Source organism: Anguilla anguilla, chromosome 13 (assembly GCF_013347855.1).
Source record: "Anguilla anguilla isolate fAngAng1 chromosome 13, fAngAng1.pri, whole genome shotgun sequence".
NCBI lineage: Eukaryota > Metazoa > Chordata > Actinopteri > Anguilliformes > Anguillidae > Anguilla > Anguilla anguilla.
Window position 1 is genome coordinate 12,676,705 of NC_049213.1, and position 18,062 is coordinate 12,694,766.

The window sequence follows — 18,062 nt, forward strand, 5'->3', positions numbered from 1 at the left end:
ACCGCTGCTGACAGCTTTAATTGCCAGTATTGCTTTCATATATATATTTTTTGCATTTCATAAGGTGCCTCGTTTCTATATCTTGTACAAGATCAATGTACAATAGACAGATAAAATGTGCACTCTCTCGATGCCTACAAGGATAAAGCATATTACTAAATGTCAGATCATATCTATAATGTTTTACTGTTACTTCAGTTGTTGAATTTGTACTTACATGTTGCTTCTTTCAATTGTATCTATCACCCAACTAATTCTGTGTAGTAAGACTGATATTGTACAACATAGGCTACTTCATATTTGGAACCATAAACTACATGTACTTAAACATACGCGAAAATAACAACCACCGGCCTTTAAGGTATAAGTATGCTACGGTTATATAATAATTTCTGCGTAGCACGCATTATACTAATCAATTTACTTGCATCTTTTGCTGAGTACCCCTGAGTTACGACCTATATTTCAAAAGCAATTTCTTTAAAAACATGGGCTGGATTAAAGGGAACATTATTCAATCATAAAAACGTTTTGAGCTGATTCTGGCGGGTATCAATAGCCTACGTTCAGACACCTGTTTTCACCTTATTGCATTTTCTTTCAAGCTGCTCTTTTTTTCTTCTTTTTTTTTTTGGCGGACCAACATCGCAAACGCTTTAAGTCGACATATACAGTATCACAGGTCTCGATTCGACTGTGAAATAAGAAAAATTTAAAGGGCCTGCTGTAAATTTTACGTTTCCATTACATTTATCTGGCAGACGCTTTTTATCCAAAGCGGCGTACAATAAATGCAGGTTTGACAAAATAGGTAGGAGTTCAAAAGCTTTCGTTGGTTTTTGTAAAAAATAAATAAATATATTAAGGGTGGGGACTGGGTCAACATTAATCAAATGTTTTTATTGGGAGTGGTGAGACTTTCACAGTCAACACTGATGTCAAAGATCAGGCGTAAACAAATTATACTATAGGATAGTATCAATACATGGCTAAGTACAATGTAAACGTTAAAACTGTCGTTTAATCCCAATGATAGGTAGATTTCGAAGTAAAGGTGGCCTACACGTCAAACCAAGCTGGCATTTCAAGAATCCTTGTGGTTTAAAAAAAGCCTCCTTTTTACATTGCACAGTTCTTCAGTTTGCTGGCGCTGTTTTGTGAATGTTATTGTGACGTCATAATTAATGTCATATCGGCCAATGTGATGGAGCAACGAGTCGAGAGATCAAATCCGTCAGTCTTCGTCAGTTCGTTAGCAGAACCAGTATACCAGCCATGAACTCCCCAGTTTAGTTAAGAGGTGGTAAGCATAACTGACGTTGCACCCGTTAGGGTGAACAAACTGCATTCCTGCAGTACTTGCAGGTTGCTCTTTATGTAGTTTATGCAATTGTTGTTTTTAACTTTTATACCTAAATTGTATTGCTGCTGAACTATTTTATTTTCAAGGGGAGTTCATCTTTACAGTTAATTAAACATATAGCACAGTAATTAGTCTGTTCTCATAAATGAGGTTGCATACATGCACACAAATTACCTTGGAGGACGAATGGTTATTTTCTCAGGTAATTACTTCAATGCTTGATTTGGAGATTCAATTTCATTATTAATTTCATTTAATTAATTTCATTATCAATAAAGATACATAAATAATGAATTGCAGACTGTTTTGTCTGCATGCATTATTTTAACAGAAAAGCAGAAATGGAGAACAAGGTCATTGAGGATAAGGATGACTGTAACAAATGTGAGAAAATGGTAAGTGTTCATCGACCTGTCACCTGTTCAAGTGTGTGTGCCTCTTCCTGGCTCCACCCCCACACCTTACACGGCTCGACAGACTTCAGGACCAGGATATAATTTGGGGACTCATTCACACAACTGCATTGGTGCTAAACAGAATGTAATGATGCACATCCCATTTAAATATCCCATCCCAGCTGGCAGGACATCTCTCCTATAATCTCGTCTTCATTCCTGTCCTCTCATTCTCCTTCCTCATCCTTCCTGGTGAAAGTTTGACGGGAGCACGGGAACCGTGTCCCAGATGCAGTCTCTGGTCAAGCAGGCCTGTGTGGCGATGCAGTGCACTAAGCTCCGCTCCCCAGCGTACAGCCTGCAATCCGAGATCATCAAGAAGGCCATGGAGAACAGGCACCAGATGCGTCAGGTGAAATCGGCGCTGGCTCTTCGCTGCACGCTAAACTGCACCACTGTGTTTGCCACACAAGCCTGTTAGAACTGGGGACCTGTTATAGTGGGTCTGGGTCACCGTAACTCCACCCCCATGTCCACGCCAGCAGGGCATGGGTTCAGTGATACGGACTGTAGCCGCTCCTACTCTAATCCTGTTTAGATAATCACCCTTTGATTTCTCTGGTGTTTCTGTCCCACCTTGCCTCTTGTCCTTCCTCTTCCTGTAGAAGATGAATGTGGCCACGGGCACCACACAGATGCGAGTACCGGTCAGGCAGGTGACGCCCATGTTCAACAATGCTAAGCTCCACCCCCTCAGGTGCAGTGCCCAGTCCGAAGTTGGGAGGAAGAAGGTGGATAAAACCAAACAGGCTGACCAGGTAACAGGAACGCTCTCAATTCTGTGGTTCTTTCTGTCCAGCAAACAAATCCTGCAAACCATTTTAACAAAGCCTGATCATTGCCATATTTACAAGCTTTTTCCCTGTAACCTCTGGGCAAATTATTTTTCTGTTCTCAGAAGCATGTTGGCAGGGTTTTATTTTTTATTGTTTTATTTTGCTATCGAAGATATCCTGAATCATTGCTTTAATCTTCTTTTGATTAAGTGCAATGTATTAACATTTGAAATTAATGTTGTTTATCAACTACTTTCTACTGCTATTACATTAGATGGATAATATATGTTTATTCAGGAAATTTTCACTAGTTAGCATGCTCCCCAGGTAGCTTGCTACAAAAAAGTTGGCTTTGCGCAGCAGAGATATGGTAGGATCTGGCAAGATACAGATCCTACCCACACCCAAAATGCATTTTATATCATCTCCTGTCTTCTCTTGTCTCATTTCATCCTGCATCCATTTTTCTTCTTCTTCTCCTTTGTCATAATCTTTCTTCTTCTCTTCGTGTGACCAGGCCAATGGTGTGAATGTGGGCACTGCGGCCCAAGTGCAGGTGCCCGGCAGGCAGGTAACAGCCAGGCAGGTGGTGGCGATGCTGAACAACCCAAAGCTCCTCTCCCTCAAGTGCAGCATCATGCCTGACGTCAGGAAGAAAGTGGTAGAGTGTGGCATCCAGACAGACCAGGCGAGACCAGAGTTCTCCTTTCATAGGGGTGCCCTTAACACTGTGGTCACAGTGATCACTGTGTGCAGGCATCTTATGCCCATTGTTTAAACAGACCTGGATAGAGTTCTGAGCAATTCTCTGAGTACATCGCCAGTGAGAGGACTGAAGTCCCTCTATAGCTGACCTCTTGACCCTTTAACCTGACAGAAAGAGAAGTCAAAGGTCAGCATCCCTTTGAGGCCCACAGAGGAGGAGGCAAAGAGTGTCTCCAACAAGCCAAAAATGGCCTGGAGGCGGCTGACACTGCCCATGTCACCAGAAGGTATATTTGGGTGAGAGCCTGGGAGGAGAACTGTGTGTGTGTTGGGGGGGAGGAGGGGAGGGGGGGATATGCACCCAGTAACGGGGCATTGTGTACAGTAGTAAGAACAGCTATTACAAATGAGTAGATTACTGGATTAGTAGCGTGGATGTTTCTGGGCATGGGGGTGGGCGGGCGTGAGAATTAACCTGGTATCAGAGGTGTACATATCAGCCATACGGCAGTAAGAGCAGTGGGAATTCAGAGGTCCTCTGCCTCACCAGTGTCACAGTACAGAGTCCATGTACCACAACTACCTCCTGTGTGAGATGAGTAGAACTCATCAACTGTCAGTGGAAGTGAGGATTATGTTTGTTAACATTATTTGTAATGTTATGGAAATGAGCATGTTTGTTGTAAACGATGTAAGGAGATCCCCCCCCCCCCCCCCCTTACCCCCGCTCCCCTGGCAGTTGCTATGAAGCACTTCCTTGAGAACTTGACCAGCTTGGAGCAGAAGGAGATCCTGGACTTCCCTCAGATTTGGTACCTGGGCCTGGGCGCTGAGAGGAAAAGGGGGGATGCCAAAGGCATGCCTGAGAACTCTGAGGAAACCAGCTCCGTCTATGATGATGCGAAGTGCATCTATATCCCGGTAATGCTCACTGAAGGATGCATAATGACACTGTAGGGTCTTTGTGGCTGGATCTGTTTTACATGCCTGTTCATGCAACCACAATGCCAGCTCAAAACAAAGTCACTGGATCAGTATATGGTCCAGAGTATAACTGCCTAAAAGGCTGAAAATAAAACATGCATATTCTTGTTCTTGAAGCACTGACATGACATGACAAATACAATGGAATGCATGGGCATACTTTGACCTGCTTTTCATCTTGACATTAATAATATAGAACATAGAACATTGCTCTGAAAACATGGACCCAACATTTTAACTGAATGATAACCTGTGTTTGGCTGCATTGACTTTAACTTTTGTCATGATATGTTAGTTGGCATCATGGCGTCAATCAGTGATTTCCTTTTGGATTGAGCTTTACATCCAAGGCAACTACAGGGATTGTCTTTATGAACTGGCCGTGCAATACAAGAAATGGTATGAAAACATCAACCCAACATCACCCAACATTTTAAAGTCCTACAGCCTTATATTGCTGACAGAAAAAAAGTTGGTCTCACATCCACCTTAATAGAAATTTTATCAAACATAAGAGTGTTTCAATAAACATGGTTATACTCTGATGTGTCTGGGTGGAAAGATAGGCTTCACAGGATAAATTTCTCATGACATTGCGTTTATTCAGGTACTGCGTGACCACATTTCCTACCGCTACGAGATTCTGGAAAAGCTTGGGCAAGGATCTTTTGGCCTGGTTCTGAAATGCCTGGACCACAAGACCAAAGAGCTGGTGGCCCTGAAAATTATCCACAACCAGAAGAGGTGATGAGGATGTTCCCTAAAAAAGATCTTTCTGAATAGCAGAAGGCTGTACACTAGAGGGTCATAATGGACCAGAAGGCTAAAAGCTAGTGGAATATAATGGTTTTGGGCTTACTTGTTTGGGTATTGAGTGGTTCTTCACGTTCCATTTTTGTGTCTGCTTGCAGTGCCAGCCGCATGGCCCTCAGGGAACTGGAGATCCTGGATGTGGTCCGGAAGGAAGACAGCGAGAACTGCTACAACGTTATCCACATGAAGGAACACATGAACTTCCGGAACCATATCTGCATTGTCTTCGAGCTCCAGGGGTGAGTGCTTCTGCGAAGGAGTGTGGAGATACAGTATGAGAAGACCTGAGCAGTTCCATATGCGTAGAAAAATTTACCCTCTGTCTTTATATAGAATGGACCTGTACAGGCTGATCAGGAACAACAACTTCCATGGTTTCACCTTGTCCCAGACACATCACTATGCTGCCGCGCTGGTCACCAGCCTGCAGATGCTCCACAGGAAAAAAATTATCCACTGTGACCTCAAGCCGGTATGATGTCCTGTAGTAGACTGGAAGGGCACTAACAGTGTAAGGTTCTGTAATAGATTGGGATTTTTTCATTTAGAGCAGTCCCCAGCCCTGATCCCAGAGAGTCACAACATGTGCTGGTTTTTGTTCTTTGAACTTACATGAAATCAGTTGATTTGATTGCGATTACCTCATCATACCTGGCCCATGCATCTGAAATGGTTAAAGATGAAAGAAACAATCAACAGGGCCTGTAGCTCTCCAGGGCCAGGGTTTGGAACCCCTTTCTAGAGGGTGTTAGGTACACATATTATGAATTACTTTGTAAGAGTGCAAAATAAAATTCATCACTGTTCATTAACCCAAGAAAATTATGAAATGCATACAATGTTAAAACTGTGTTGAAAACAACTATTATGAAAAAACATATTATTCATATATGTATACAACAAAAAAGTTAATTATTCTATCAACTCTTCCTTTTCCTGTTAAAGGAGAACATCCTTCTGTCAGAGAAAAGACATGGAAACATCAAGGTGGCCGACTTTGGGTGCAGCTTCTACGAGCACCAGAAAGGTAGGCATCGTCCTCTTGTCCTGCACAGTGACACACAGTGCATGTTGAGTGCATTGAGTGCATTGCATTTCTGTTTTTTGCTTTCTCTCTTTTGCTATCACTTTCTCCCTCCTTCTCCCTTCTTTATCATTTTTCTCTCTCATGCTTTATCAATTTCTCTCTCTCTGCTTTTGGTGTGTCTTCAGGGTACACCTATGTCCAGACACGGTTCTACCGTGCCCCAGAAGTGATCCTAGGCCTTCCCTTTGGCACAGCCATTGATATGTGGAGTCTGGGCTGTATCCTGGCTGAGCTCTACACTGGCAACCCACTGTTCTCTGGGACCAATGAGGCAGATCAGCTCTCCTGCATCATGGAGGTACCAGCAGCACTGCATACACTTTCTTCACTGCTCACCCTTGTAACATAGCACCTGTTCAACAGCCGTCAAGGGCTGTTCTCTCAAACTTTAACAGTGGTTTATTAGATTCCATACACAAATGTGTGTTTGCTTTCCTGGGTGACATCAGGAGAAGCACTCAGTGGCCATTACAGGCAGCGCAGATTCATTGAAAGGTCTGTTTGTTGACCCAAACGTTAACTTGGGCCTTTTTTCTGACACACAGTGGCTGTACCTGCCTGTTCTGCTTTTCTAGCAGTGTGCTAAGGCGTGATACATTATCACACTCTGTTTCAGGTGCTGGGAATGCCCCCAGATGACATTATTCAGATGGCACCCAGAAGGAAGGTATTTTTTGGTGAGAACTTTACACAAAAATTGAAAGTTATGAAAATCTTGCGTTCTCCTAATTTTGTGTTTAGATACATAGAAATATTGTATGAATGCAAAATTATCCATTTACATAATGGACACTTTACAAAATGGAAAATTCTGGTTTGGGATGTAAAAACTTTGCTATGGCTATTCACCACAACATTAAGCACTACTTATTTCCATAGGTCACTCCAATCTCCCACATGCGGGATCCTTATGCTTAGCATGGCTAACCTGGAGCCCAAACATGCGCATGTCAATATATTCAATGTCCTCATGATAAGACTGTGTGGCAGCAAATACTGGAAATGGCACTATGTGAATCCAATGAATTTACTCAATAATCTGTGTAAATTTAGGGATAACTGATGGTTTTTATATGTGTGTACAGATTCTGAGGGCCAGCCAAAAAACCTCACAAGAAAGCCAGCTAACTCCAGAGAACTGACCAGCGTTTTGAAGAACGTGGATTTGCTTTTTTTAGACTTCATGAGGCGCTGTCTTGTGTACGTGTTGTGTCTGGTCTGCCTTATCACACTGAAGACAAACCGATGTTGTGAGTGTCACTGTCAGGTCAATAGGCCATTGGTCCTGGAACCCGTGCCCAAGCACACTGACTCTGTGTGTCTGGGGCCATCCAGGTGGGACCCTTCTCAGCGCATGACCGCGGAGGAGGCAGCCCAACACCAGTGGCTTCAGAAGCCAATGGAGACGCTATGATGGGCCGCGAAGCGCATAAGGAGAGGTCCGTCCTTTTTGCCATCAGGACCCATGAGGAACCAGATGCAGGTGCTGAGAACCAAGAGCAGCCTCACTGCCTGCCAGTGGAGATCTGCTGGGGGGAGGGGGCCAGGTGGGCCGATCAGGAGGCAGGCTATGGCTGTTATTGACCAATCCGGAAGATCCAACCACAAAAGTACAGCTCCTGTCTAAAACTGACAAGAAGAAGAGCAGGAAACCAACATAAACCAGATAAACTAGGTGAAGCCAAAATTCTCTACGTTTGTTCATTCCAAATTTTTGTCATTTGGCAGACATTTTTAACAAAGCAACTTATAAACATGGCAAGAATGCACCTAAAGAGCTAGGTGTATGTAGGTACGATCATATAAATACACAAGGCACATGCCTCAAGACCTACATCATAGAGGGAGAGAAAGTTTGGTATTTTCTTGGTAAATATTTTTCTACTTCTTAAAATATTACCTCATAATGGAAAAGGGCTATCTTTGTTTTTTTTTTAAAAAATTTTAAAAATTTGTTTGCAACTTACATTTGTTGGATTACAGGCGTGAGTAATTTTGACGTATCTTCTTCGGAAAAATATATTACTTTATAAACAAAATCTTTTAATCTGCTCAATTATATTAGCATAAAAATAAAATTTTCCCATTTTTTGAGATTAAAATATAGCTCATTACCTTTATTATTTGTTTTATTCAGAATTTTGCTCATCTTTATCAAATGTTTGATTTTATTTTTGCAGGGCAAGGTAAATTCTTCACAGTTAGCAGCACTATGGACTAGATTCAATCAAGATTTTCCCTTAACTTTCCTCAAAATAAAGATTAAAGATTAGTGACTCCACCATGTCTTATGAAGAAAAAAGCAACACTTGCTTTGTTAAGAAGAGATATTAAATCCAGGCCTATATCTAAGTTAACAATTAACTTGCTTTTCTGGCAGACCCATGCCTTTGCACCTGAAAGACAGGGAATGCTATCTTTATACTTTGGAATGAACTTGTTAACCACTATACGACAGCAAAACTCTTTCTCTGTTAAAATGTTACATCTACAGATACAATTGTCCATTCAACATGTAAAAGTTATAAGCCACTCGTATTACATGCATCGTCAGAAAAAAGTATATGTATAGTTTGGTTACAAGTCAAAAAGCACATCATTGTTGCACATTTTATTTCCTAATTTGGATCATTACAAAGAGTGCCAGTGCTTTAGCTGGATGTACCAGATAGTGTCCCAATCTTCTTACGTGTCACCATAGCCATAAATACAATGTGTTGTGGAATATGCATATTTTTCTGATTGATTTAAAAAAATAGAGTACAAAAACGTGCCTGAGTGTATGTGGTTCATTTCCTTTTATTGCTTAGTATGCAACTTGCACTAGTCTTATTTGTAATTTGTGAACCTTAGATGAAAAATCTAAATGAAACATACTAACATGTCGGGCTGTAACAGGGGTCCCCAATCTTATCATAAAAGGGCTTGTGTGGTTCAGGTTTTTGTTTTAGCCCAGCACTAAGACACCTGATTCTACTTATCAAGTTCTCGAACGAAGACCATGGTTAATTAATTAATTGATTGATTAATTGGTGTTGTAGTGCTGGGCTAAAACAAAAAACCTGCACACACACTGGCCGTTTTCGGATAAGATTAGACACCCCTGGCTGGAAGGGTAGCCCAATGCAAAAACTACAGTTCCTATAGGGCCACGGCGTAAGTGCTCGTGTGTGACGTAATATGACTTAATAAATACCCACCCCTTCTGTCGTCACGTCCTCTTGGAGTTGGTGCCATCTTAGAAAGGTAATGAATGCTTGTTCTGTTGCTTCCAACTATATCCATATCAATCCAACAAATTGTTAAAACCATCCTTTGCATCTTTTAACGCATGTGATATTTTGTTTTGTTTTAGACCAATCTCCACAAAATGAGAGCAAAGGTAAGCTTCTGCAAATAAACTAATGTCCTGCGACATGATGCGGCAAAGCGCGCTACTCACTCGTCAGACAGTCATGTTTTATTACAATACATGTTTCAGAATATACAGATTTTCGAACTTTAATTGTCAGTGTCAACATTATTTAGCTAGGCTCTTGTTCTATACTAATATTCGTTGTCTAGGAAGGTGTTTGAGCTTGCAAGTTTGCTGGACTGGAAGCGATACGGCATGGCATCCATTTTGTGTTCCTGTAAGAAAATCGTTGCACCAGAATAACGTTAACAAAACTGCTAGCCAATTTTAAATATTGTAAGTTGGCTCGAGTAATGAAAAGAAAAGCTGCCGTAGCCTTTCACTCGACAAATTTACTGTAAGAATTGTTTTCTTACTGTGTGTGGTAATGCATAGACTGGTTTGTGTCTTATGCGTCACTCGTGGTAGAATCAGTCATGCTTGTTTGTGTTCCGGTTGTGGCCTAACTTGCCCCTGCTACTTACGATAAGGCACACATTTGGAAGCTTTTGTATACGCACTAGCGTTACACTCGCCAGACGGGGTAGCTACGTTCGACAATATTGAATGATGTCAATTTATACGTTTGCCAAGTTGTATGCACTGTTCTCAAACAGAAGTGGGAACTAGTTTGGCTTTGCCCACATGTTGCCTGTACCTGAAAAGTTTGAATCAAATCAGAATGCACCAGTTTTGTAGAAGCTTCCAACCATTTGAGCCAAGCACTTGCTGTTGTGCAGGACTGTGTTCCCTCTGCATTGTGTGCATAACCGCAATTTAAAACCATTTTCTTTTGCAGTGGAGGAAGAAGCGTATGCGCAGGTAAGATTTCTACCCCAACAGTTGGTGCACTAGGGTTGTGCTGTAGATTTTCAAGAGTAATCTTGTGAAAGATACTGCAGGGCTTGTAATTTTCTCAGAGTTGGGATTAATATATACTGTGTTTAAGTTGTATTGTCTACTGCATGTATATTTGGTTTCATCAGATCAGTAATGGTTAACCCATGTAGTTCAGGGGTTCCCAACTCTGAAGGGCCTCAGATTGATATTGGTGGTATGGATTCCTTACTCTGCACTTAATTTCTTAAATTGGTTTGCCGATTTTAATCCTGAAATAAAACTAACTGGCCCCATAGCTCTCCGGGTCCTGGGGTTGGGACCCCCTGCTTTAACCTCCAGACATCGCAGCCATTTGAAAACCTAGAAGTACAGCTTGCATCTGTTCCCATCATTCCCTTTTCCTCTACAGGCTGAAGCGCAAGAGGCGAAAGATGAGGCAGAGGTCAAAGTAAACTGGCCCCTCCACTGCAGCTGTGGTGACCTTCCCTGCTCTTTGTGCCCCCGTCATCCGTGTGGCTTGCCTAGGACGGCCTCCCCACCATGCCGTCTCCACCACGGGCCTCACTGTTGCGGAGGGAAGGCCGCAACCCTGCCCCCTGCCCGGTTGTTGGTCCTGCCTGGTGACGTGAGTTCGGTGACGAAGACCAAGGACACGGCGCTTCTCCGCGTGGCGCTCTGGACTGTTAACTTGCCCGGCACAGCTGCTTTGTTTGGAAGACCTCAATTAAATTTTTTTGGTTACAAATCATTCTTGTATGTCTTTGTGTTTAATGTCAGGTTATACCAACTTTTTTAAAACATCGAGCATAAGGATGTTCTGGTAATATAGTAGATGGATACCTAAATTTGATTCATCTCAAACTTGGTGCTTACTGAGAACTAAAAGTTGGAGGGATTTGGAACAGTTGTTAGGGGGTATACATTTTCTCCTGTTAATCTTACTTGCTGAAAGGCTACTACAGAAGCAGGATATTTTCTGTAAATATTCTGTCATACCAGTGAAATGGGAATCTTTCCTGCTTGCTAAGGTTTAACTTTGAGAAACCAAGCAGTCATTTTAATTATGCTGGGTGTTAAAATTTCATAAGGTATCAGTCCAAATTGCATGTGACCAATATCGGCTGCTCAGGGAAGATGGGCAGATGAGAAATGTGGTGCTTTGTAAAATTACACCCTGCTCTGCTGTTATCAGCAAGCAAACCGTTCCATTTCTGGGATTTAGTCATTGGAAAAAGGTTGCTCCTAAGGTTTAAGCTCCAAGTTGTCAGTCGGGTAAAATTCTGCAAAAAAAGTCCTTCGTTCTCCGTAGTCTTAATACAGCAAAAAAATTAAATGCTACGGTACTGGTGTCCTAACTCCAGTCTCGGAGGGCTGCATTGTCTCCTGGTTTTCAAGGTGTCTTTGGCACCAGTGGTTTAAGTCGATTGGCTAAGGAATCTGCACACCTTGTTCTCAAGGCCTTGGCAGCTGATTGAAAGGAAACCACAAAACTCTACAGGCACTGCGGCGCCCTTGGGATTCCGTTTGATACGCTCATGCTTGGGTAATCTAGGGGAATATTCTTGCATGGCTCAAGTGATTCGCCTACACATTCAACTTCTGTTAGAAGCATAGGGGATATGTAAGTATACTGATATTTTGTGGTTTTGACAATGAGGGAAATGCCTAAACATTGGAGTAAATGGTAAGCAGTGTTTCTGATTATCAAATTTCATTAAGCTTTTGGTGTAGATATGAAATATTTTGCATAGTGTCTCACGCTGTAGTAACTTTGTTCTGTACCCATTTATAATGGATATGTTTGGTATGATGTTATTTTGGTGTACAGGGGAGTATTCAGATATTGTGCAAAACTGCTGGTAAATGATTCATATTAAAGGCATTTTGGAGAACAAGACCGGCTACCCAGGTCTGTTCCCAGTTCTTGCCCTTTTCAAGTTCTGAGGACCCATGAAACAGTTTGCCATTTCTTCTGCATTTTATTTTCTCCTTCAACAGTACTCTTTCCACAAGGTTGAGAAACTGCATGCAAACAATACATTACTAGTGAACCCTGGATCTTGTGACTTGGTTTTTGAGGAACACAGATATGATGTATAGGCATTTGCCATACATAGATCATAAAAATGTAATTATTGATTTTTGAATGGGGTGTGCGTTTGCTTCCACAAACATCTGTTTGAATATGATGAGCACAAATTTTCAAAAAACAAAACTATTAGCCAAATGTCTCCAATTTACCCGAAAATTTAGCGGTACTGTTAGTTTCTTTGCAGTACTGGAGCCTGTCTCTGGTGGGTGGTATACTAAACCTCTTCTACTTATCGCATGACCTGATGTCCTATTGCTGCGCGTTGTTGTGCTTAGCCGTGTGGCCTTTAAGCTAATGAGAAACCAAGCTAGCTGCGCCTTATTGAAATGTAGTCTATGCCATGGTTCTAAAGAAATAATAATCGATCCAACAAGACGAAATTCGAAACAACTGCATACCAAACGGACAGATACATGTTTGGGGCAAGTTAAATTAGTAAATTATTGCGGGTAAGTTGATTGACGGCTGAGTAGCAAGCTAGCAAATGTAATGGTAGCGACAAGGACCGCAACGTGCACGGGCCGCAGCATTTATAAATAAAAAGCTACATTCCAAACTACCTAGCAATTCGGTGTGCCGGTTTTGGTGAAAAAAAGCTAGCTAAACTAACTTTGGTAAACACGGGGTTGCTTTCTTAGTGGTAATTAATGGATGTCTAACTAACAAGCGAATCTCACAGGATGTGGGTAGATTTATCTAACATTGGGTTTTGTTTATTTACTACGATGTTTACTGTAACGTTAGCTGACTCTAGCTGTATCACATAATCGTAGCTAGCCAGCCTTACTGCTAAGGAAGTAACGTCACACGCATTGTCAAACATGCGACTAAAATATAAGGGCATGTTAACTAGCCATGTAAAACCAAGGCTACATATTTTTTGTAGCTTTACAATAGATCTCAAGCGACCATGCTAGCTTTCTTTGTACTCATTTTCTTGGCGCCTTGGCCTACCACTTACAAGGCTATGGTGCCGTGCAGATTGTTCGTAGCTTCTGATAGCCTCATGAATTTCTCCTGCTAACGCGTCAATGCTGAACTAAATTTCACTTAAAGTAAATGGAGTTTGGCAGCAGTGCGCATATTTAATATGACACGTGACACCGAGCATCTGCTAATATCAACGTTAAATGAACTGTGGGTGAGGAAAAATGAACCAATATGGAAAATGTACATTTTAAACCGTAATTTACTGTAGCTAAGACAGCTAGCTAACAGTAATTATCTTGCTCACAAACCAATTAACACTAGATTCGTCCAACGACATGGACAGTTTTAGGAAGCTAACGTTAGCCATTTTCTGTTACTTGTTTGCAGTCACCCTTATCTCAGGCGAGTTGGGGAACCGGGCGTTTTGCAGGGTTGGTTTTCTAACTTGTTGCAGATAGCTAAGCCTGCAAAAAAAACTAATTGGAATGGCTTCGACATGAGCCTAGCAACAATCACAGCGCACCCCTAATTCAGAAAAGGATAGGTTTAACTTCCAAGATATTTGACTGCATTTTGTATTTTTCAGCAGTATGGCTTGGAGCTTTCTGCAAATACTGAAATGATTTGCTGAAAGGTGTGGTGTGGGGCTGTGTTTTTCCTCAGGTGCCAGGACAGAAGAAGAACAGAAGCACTGCAGAGGAGCACAAGCTGCATCATCTTTGTTAACTGAACCAGGCGGACAAAACGCCCCACATGTCCGCTGTGTGCCCACTGCGCGGGGCCAAGCGCCATGCCTGATCGTGACAGTGCCTACCTGTCAGGTAGCAGTGGGGGAGGCAGCGTTGGAGTAGGGGGCGTTGGTGTCGGGGAAGAAGGTGGTGCAGGGGCGGGGCTAGTGGGGGGAGCAGGGGACGGCAGAGGGGGATCCGGGTCAGGGGGCGGGTCTTGCGGCGGGGGCGGGTCCGGCTCCGGGGCCATGGGAGGGGGCGCGGCGCTGGGGAATGGGAGCGGCTTCGGGGGTCTGAGCCTGGACGGCGTCTGCCGGGACTTCCTGCGCAACGTGTGCAAGCGCGGGAAGCGCTGCCGCTTCCGGCACCCGGACTTCAACGAGGTGCCCGACCTGGGCGTGCAGAAGAACGAGTTCATCTTCTGCCACGACCACCAGAACAAGGAGTGCTCCCGCGTCAACTGCCGCTTCGTCCACGGCTCCAAGGAGGACGAGGACTACTACAAGAAGACCGGGGAGCTCCCCCTCCGGCTGCGGGGCAAGGTGGCGGCCGGCATGGGCCTGTCGCCCACGGACCTGCCCCTGAGCCGCGGCGAGGTGCCCCTCTGCAGGGACTTCCTGAAGGGCGAGTGCCAGCGCGGGAACAAGTGCAAGTTCCGCCACGTGAGGAAGGACTACGAATACGAGCCGGTCAGGGTTGGGGTGGGCGGCGGCATGGGGCAGGGCGGGGGCGGGATGGCCAGCGTCGGGGGCGGGGGGGTCGGCTGCGGGGGCGTCGGCGGGAGCATGTCGGGGCTGGTCGGGGGAGGGGGAGGGGGAAACATGATGGGGTTGGGGATGGGGTGCCCGAGTCTGGGGGGCTGCAGGGACCCGGGGATGATGGGGGGAGGCGGGGGCGGCGTCGGCGTCGGCTTAGGGGGCTGTCTCTCCATGGGGCCCCCGGGGCCGCGGCGGTTCGACCGGGGCCCCTGCGGGGTGTACGACCCCCTCTTTGAGGGAGGGCTGTTTGAGGCGGGGCCCCTGGAGGCCCCTGTGGACCACACCACCCTGCAGCTGAAGCGGCGGAGGCTGGATGGGCTGCGGCTGGCTGACGGTGGGGGCGGGGGCCACTATGAACTGGGGGTGCAGACCGCCCTCCCGCCCCGCCCCCTGGACTACAGGTTTCTGGAGGAGGAGAACACTCTGCTGAGGAAAAGGGTGGAGGATCTAAAAAAACAGGTGAGTAAACAACAGCTAAAACAAGCGAGAAATAAAATTGTAGTAGATATTGGTAAGTGGTTGAAGAGTAGATGGCAAACGGGCAAGTAAATTATACATAGAGTAGGAAAAATTGGCAAATTGACCTTTTAAAAACAAGCAAGTAGAGACTTGCTATGTATGGAGATATAGGGATGTACTGTGTGCAGATGCAGACAATGGGCATCCACATGAATACAATAAAATTGTCTGGTCCAGTGCTTTCAACATGCAGCTTTATTCAGTTTTCAGAAGTTTTGATGATCTTTAGTTTGTTGGTTCATTATTATTAGCAAAACACTCGACTTTCTCTGCGTTTTGTGTCAAACTGATGATGCTAGGTTTCTTGGTTTAGGGAAACAATTGAGCTACAATATGAAGAAAATAAAACTGCTTAAAACTTAAAACTGCTCATACTAGTGATGTCATTTGGTTTCTTTCTTTTTCTGCCCTCCTGTCCTGGTCTCCTCTCGCACATTAGGTTTCTAACCTCATCGCCACCAACGAGGTCCTGCTGGAGCAGAACGCCCAGTTCCGGAGCCAGGCCAAGGTCATGACCCTGTCCTCCACGCCGGCGCCCTCCGAGCAGAGCCTGGTGCCCCCCGTGGGGCCCGTCAGCTCCTACAACCACAGCATCGCCCAGACCCACACCACGCTGAGCAGTGCGGGCCTGCAGCCCCGCCCCGTCACCCAGCAGGACCTGGTGGCCCCCGCCGGGGCGCCCCCCGCCCCGCCCTCCAACGCGGCCCCGCCCACCGCACCCCCGCCACACCTCAACCCCGAGATCGCGCCGCTCTCCGCCGCCCTCGCCCAGACCATCGCCCAGGGCATGGCGCCGCCCGTCTCCATGGCGCCCGTGGCCGTCTCCGTGGCTCCCGTGGCCGTGTCCATGGCCCAGCCCTTGCCGGGCATCACCATGAGCCACGCCACCACGCCCATGGTGTCGTACCCCATTGCCAGCCAGAGCATGCGCATTACCACTCTACCACACTGAGTCACTGGGGACCCAGAGACTACCGGCAGAAACTGGGGTCATCCTTTCAGGCAGCAACTTAAAGGGGTCTCCATGTACATGGTGGTGCACTCTCTGCTCCCCTCCACTGATACATGTCTTCTCTTATTGACCAGAATAGGAGACCTCAGTGGTACAGTGACTAAGAAATACCACTGTCCACCACACACACACTAGAGCTGTGGTGGGGGGGTCTGGGGGGTGTAGTGAGGGTGGTGAGGAGAGGTGAATTAGCGCAGCTCTTGCTGTCTTACATCTCTGCTCTGGGCATTATCACTAAAGAGAGACATTATTGCCGCTGTTCACTCCTCACTCTGTAGGCTTGCAAAGTATTTTCGGGGTACTTTCCCTCATAACCGCAGACACCAAAGGATCTGCAAATGTCCGATATGTGAAATAGATGTTTGTACAGAGAATTGTGCTCTAAAGCCTGGATGCCAGTGGACAGAAAGGAATTTAAAAGTTTGTTGAATGTTATGTTTTTTAAAGGTCCCACCTGTGTAAACAAACTGTATTTTGCACACAAAAAAAGAACAACAACAAAGCGAAGCAAATACTGCCTATCACCTATCATTTTGTCCTTCCCCCTTGTAGTCCATCATTTAAAAAAGAAAAAGAAAAAAAAAGGTGCTGACCTGTAACAAGGGGAGGGGGGAGTGTGGGGATGAGGTGATGTGATGAGAGCTGGGCATGTCGCCCCCAGGGTTTGGGACGGTTGTGTAGTTTGGGCTCCAGGACCGGAGCATAGCGTTTATACGAGGGCCGTGTGTCCCTCGAGACAATGCCTTTGCTATTTTACTTAGTTCATTTCTTGTGTCTGTAAAAAATATTGTTTGAATTTCATGAACCTGCAGCTGGAAGACACACTCGTGTGGTCTTGGGGCTTCCTTTAGGGGATCTCATTAAAATATCAGACACTGTTTGACTGTTTTATCTTTTTTTCTTAAACTCTCGCCGTGATTTTAGCTGCCAGTACAGGCCGAGCCGTTTGGCGGACCAGAGTATCGAGAAGTAATCTGAGGTCTGTGGTTTAGCTTCCAGCTAAAATAATCCCACCCGTGAGTCTTGCGTGGTAGATATCTGAAATGCCCACTGAAGTGACTCTGCAGATCACACTGTGCTTTGTTAATGAGAGTAAAAATAAATAAATGACGTTACAATAAAGGATTGCATTTATGTGGCACCTTCAGTATCATATTCTGAAATTGCTTTACAGTGAAGCTTGGAGAAACTGCTGAGTCACCACCGCTCTCTTGCAGACCTGCCCAGCTGGGTTTTTAGTTGGTTTTTACCCACCTTTGCGAAACAAACGGTAGCAGGGCTTGCTGATAAGGTGCATCTCTCACCAGCTGCAGAATTAAGGTCGTGGGCGGGAGGAACAGGCCTCTCACCAGCTGTAATGTCCGGGTCACGAGCGGGTCTGTTCCTTTGTCCTGCGCAGGCTGCAGCTGCTCCCCCCCCCGGGCTCGTGTCTGAGCCATGTGCCGAGCTGTGGCGCAGCCGCGTGGTTTACGCCGAAGCTTTCCGCGCGGCAGCTGCCCCCGTCCGAAACTCCCCATCAACACTCGCCAACTGCCGAATTGCAGTGGGGTTTTTAAAAAAAAATCCTGCAGTGCCCTCAGCTTGGACTCTTCCTCCTTCCTCCCTC

At 45.0% G+C, this 18,062-nt stretch overlaps 2 protein-coding genes and 1 long non-coding RNA gene across 9 annotated transcripts; all 3 read left to right on the plus strand.

Annotated features, from left to right (window-relative positions):
• The first annotated feature begins 762 nt into the window (after nucleotides 1–762).
• Nucleotides 763–8,108, plus strand: LOC118210894 (dual specificity tyrosine-phosphorylation-regulated kinase 4-like). 4 transcript variants are annotated; one of them, XM_035387399.1, is made up of 11 exons: nucleotides 763–2,576; nucleotides 3,112–3,586; nucleotides 4,039–4,220; nucleotides 4,891–5,027; nucleotides 5,195–5,335; nucleotides 5,430–5,568; nucleotides 6,042–6,123; nucleotides 6,309–6,481; nucleotides 6,800–6,860; nucleotides 7,269–7,383; nucleotides 7,519–8,108. In XM_035387399.1, exons 2-11 carry the CDS (start codon nucleotides 3,547–3,549, stop codon nucleotides 7,595–7,597), a joined length of 1,149 nt encoding a protein of 382 aa, XP_035243290.1. In that variant the 5' UTR covers nucleotides 763–2,576; nucleotides 3,112–3,546; the 3' UTR covers nucleotides 7,598–8,108. The 4 variants fall into 4 exon arrangements, with proteins under 4 accessions (XP_035243290.1, XP_035243287.1, XP_035243288.1 ...); XM_035387396.1 differs by having other exon boundaries at nucleotides 7,269–8,108; XM_035387397.1 differs by lacking the exon at nucleotides 763–2,576 and having other exon boundaries at nucleotides 2,922–3,586; nucleotides 7,269–8,108.
• Nucleotides 8,109–9,339: 1,231 nt separating this feature from the next.
• LOC118210487 lies at nucleotides 9,340–11,165 on the plus strand. The gene is made up of 4 exons (XR_004761871.1): nucleotides 9,340–9,429; nucleotides 9,539–9,565; nucleotides 10,377–10,399; nucleotides 10,827–11,165. It is a non-coding gene; the product is annotated as an uncharacterized LOC118210487 (long non-coding RNA).
• Nucleotides 11,166–12,747: 1,582 nt separating this feature from the next.
• LOC118211921 (zinc finger CCCH domain-containing protein 10-like) lies at nucleotides 12,748–17,336 on the plus strand. 4 transcript variants are annotated; one of them, XM_035389502.1, is made up of 3 exons: nucleotides 12,748–12,958; nucleotides 14,103–15,384; nucleotides 15,884–17,336. In XM_035389502.1, the coding sequence occupies exons 2-3, from the start codon at nucleotides 14,230–14,232 to the stop codon at nucleotides 16,394–16,396; spliced, it is 1,668 nt and encodes a 555-aa protein (XP_035245393.1). In that variant the 5' UTR covers nucleotides 12,748–12,958; nucleotides 14,103–14,229; the 3' UTR covers nucleotides 16,397–17,336. The 4 variants fall into 4 exon arrangements, with proteins under 4 accessions (XP_035245393.1, XP_035245395.1, XP_035245397.1 ...); XM_035389504.1 differs by lacking the exon at nucleotides 12,748–12,958 and adding an exon at nucleotides 12,990–13,123; XM_035389506.1 differs by lacking the exon at nucleotides 12,748–12,958 and adding an exon at nucleotides 13,100–13,191.
• The last annotated feature ends 726 nt before the right edge of the window (nucleotides 17,337–18,062 follow it).

What these genes read in the sequence shown, in the direction of transcription:
- LOC118210894 (XM_035387396.1), top strand. Translation starts at nt 3,547, where the DNA reads ATGGCCTGGAGGCGGCTGACACTGCCCATGTCACCAGAAG. An exon ending in TCCACTGTGACCTCAAGCCG is followed by an intron (nt 5,569 to 6,041) that starts GTATGATGTCCT and finishes TTCCTGTTAAAG; the next exon opens with GAGAACATCCTTCTGTCAGA. An exon ending in CAGAAGGAAGGTATTTTTTG is followed by an intron (nt 6,861 to 7,268) that starts GTGAGAACTTTA and finishes ATGTGTGTACAG; the next exon opens with ATTCTGAGGGCCAGCCAAAA.
- LOC118211921 (XM_035389502.1), top strand. Translation starts at nt 14,230, where the DNA reads ATGCCTGATCGTGACAGTGCCTACCTGTCAGGTAGCAGTGGGGGAGGC. An exon ending in TGGAGGATCTAAAAAAACAG is followed by an intron (nt 15,385 to 15,883) that starts GTGAGTAAACAA and finishes CTCGCACATTAG; the next exon opens with GTTTCTAACCTCATCGCCAC.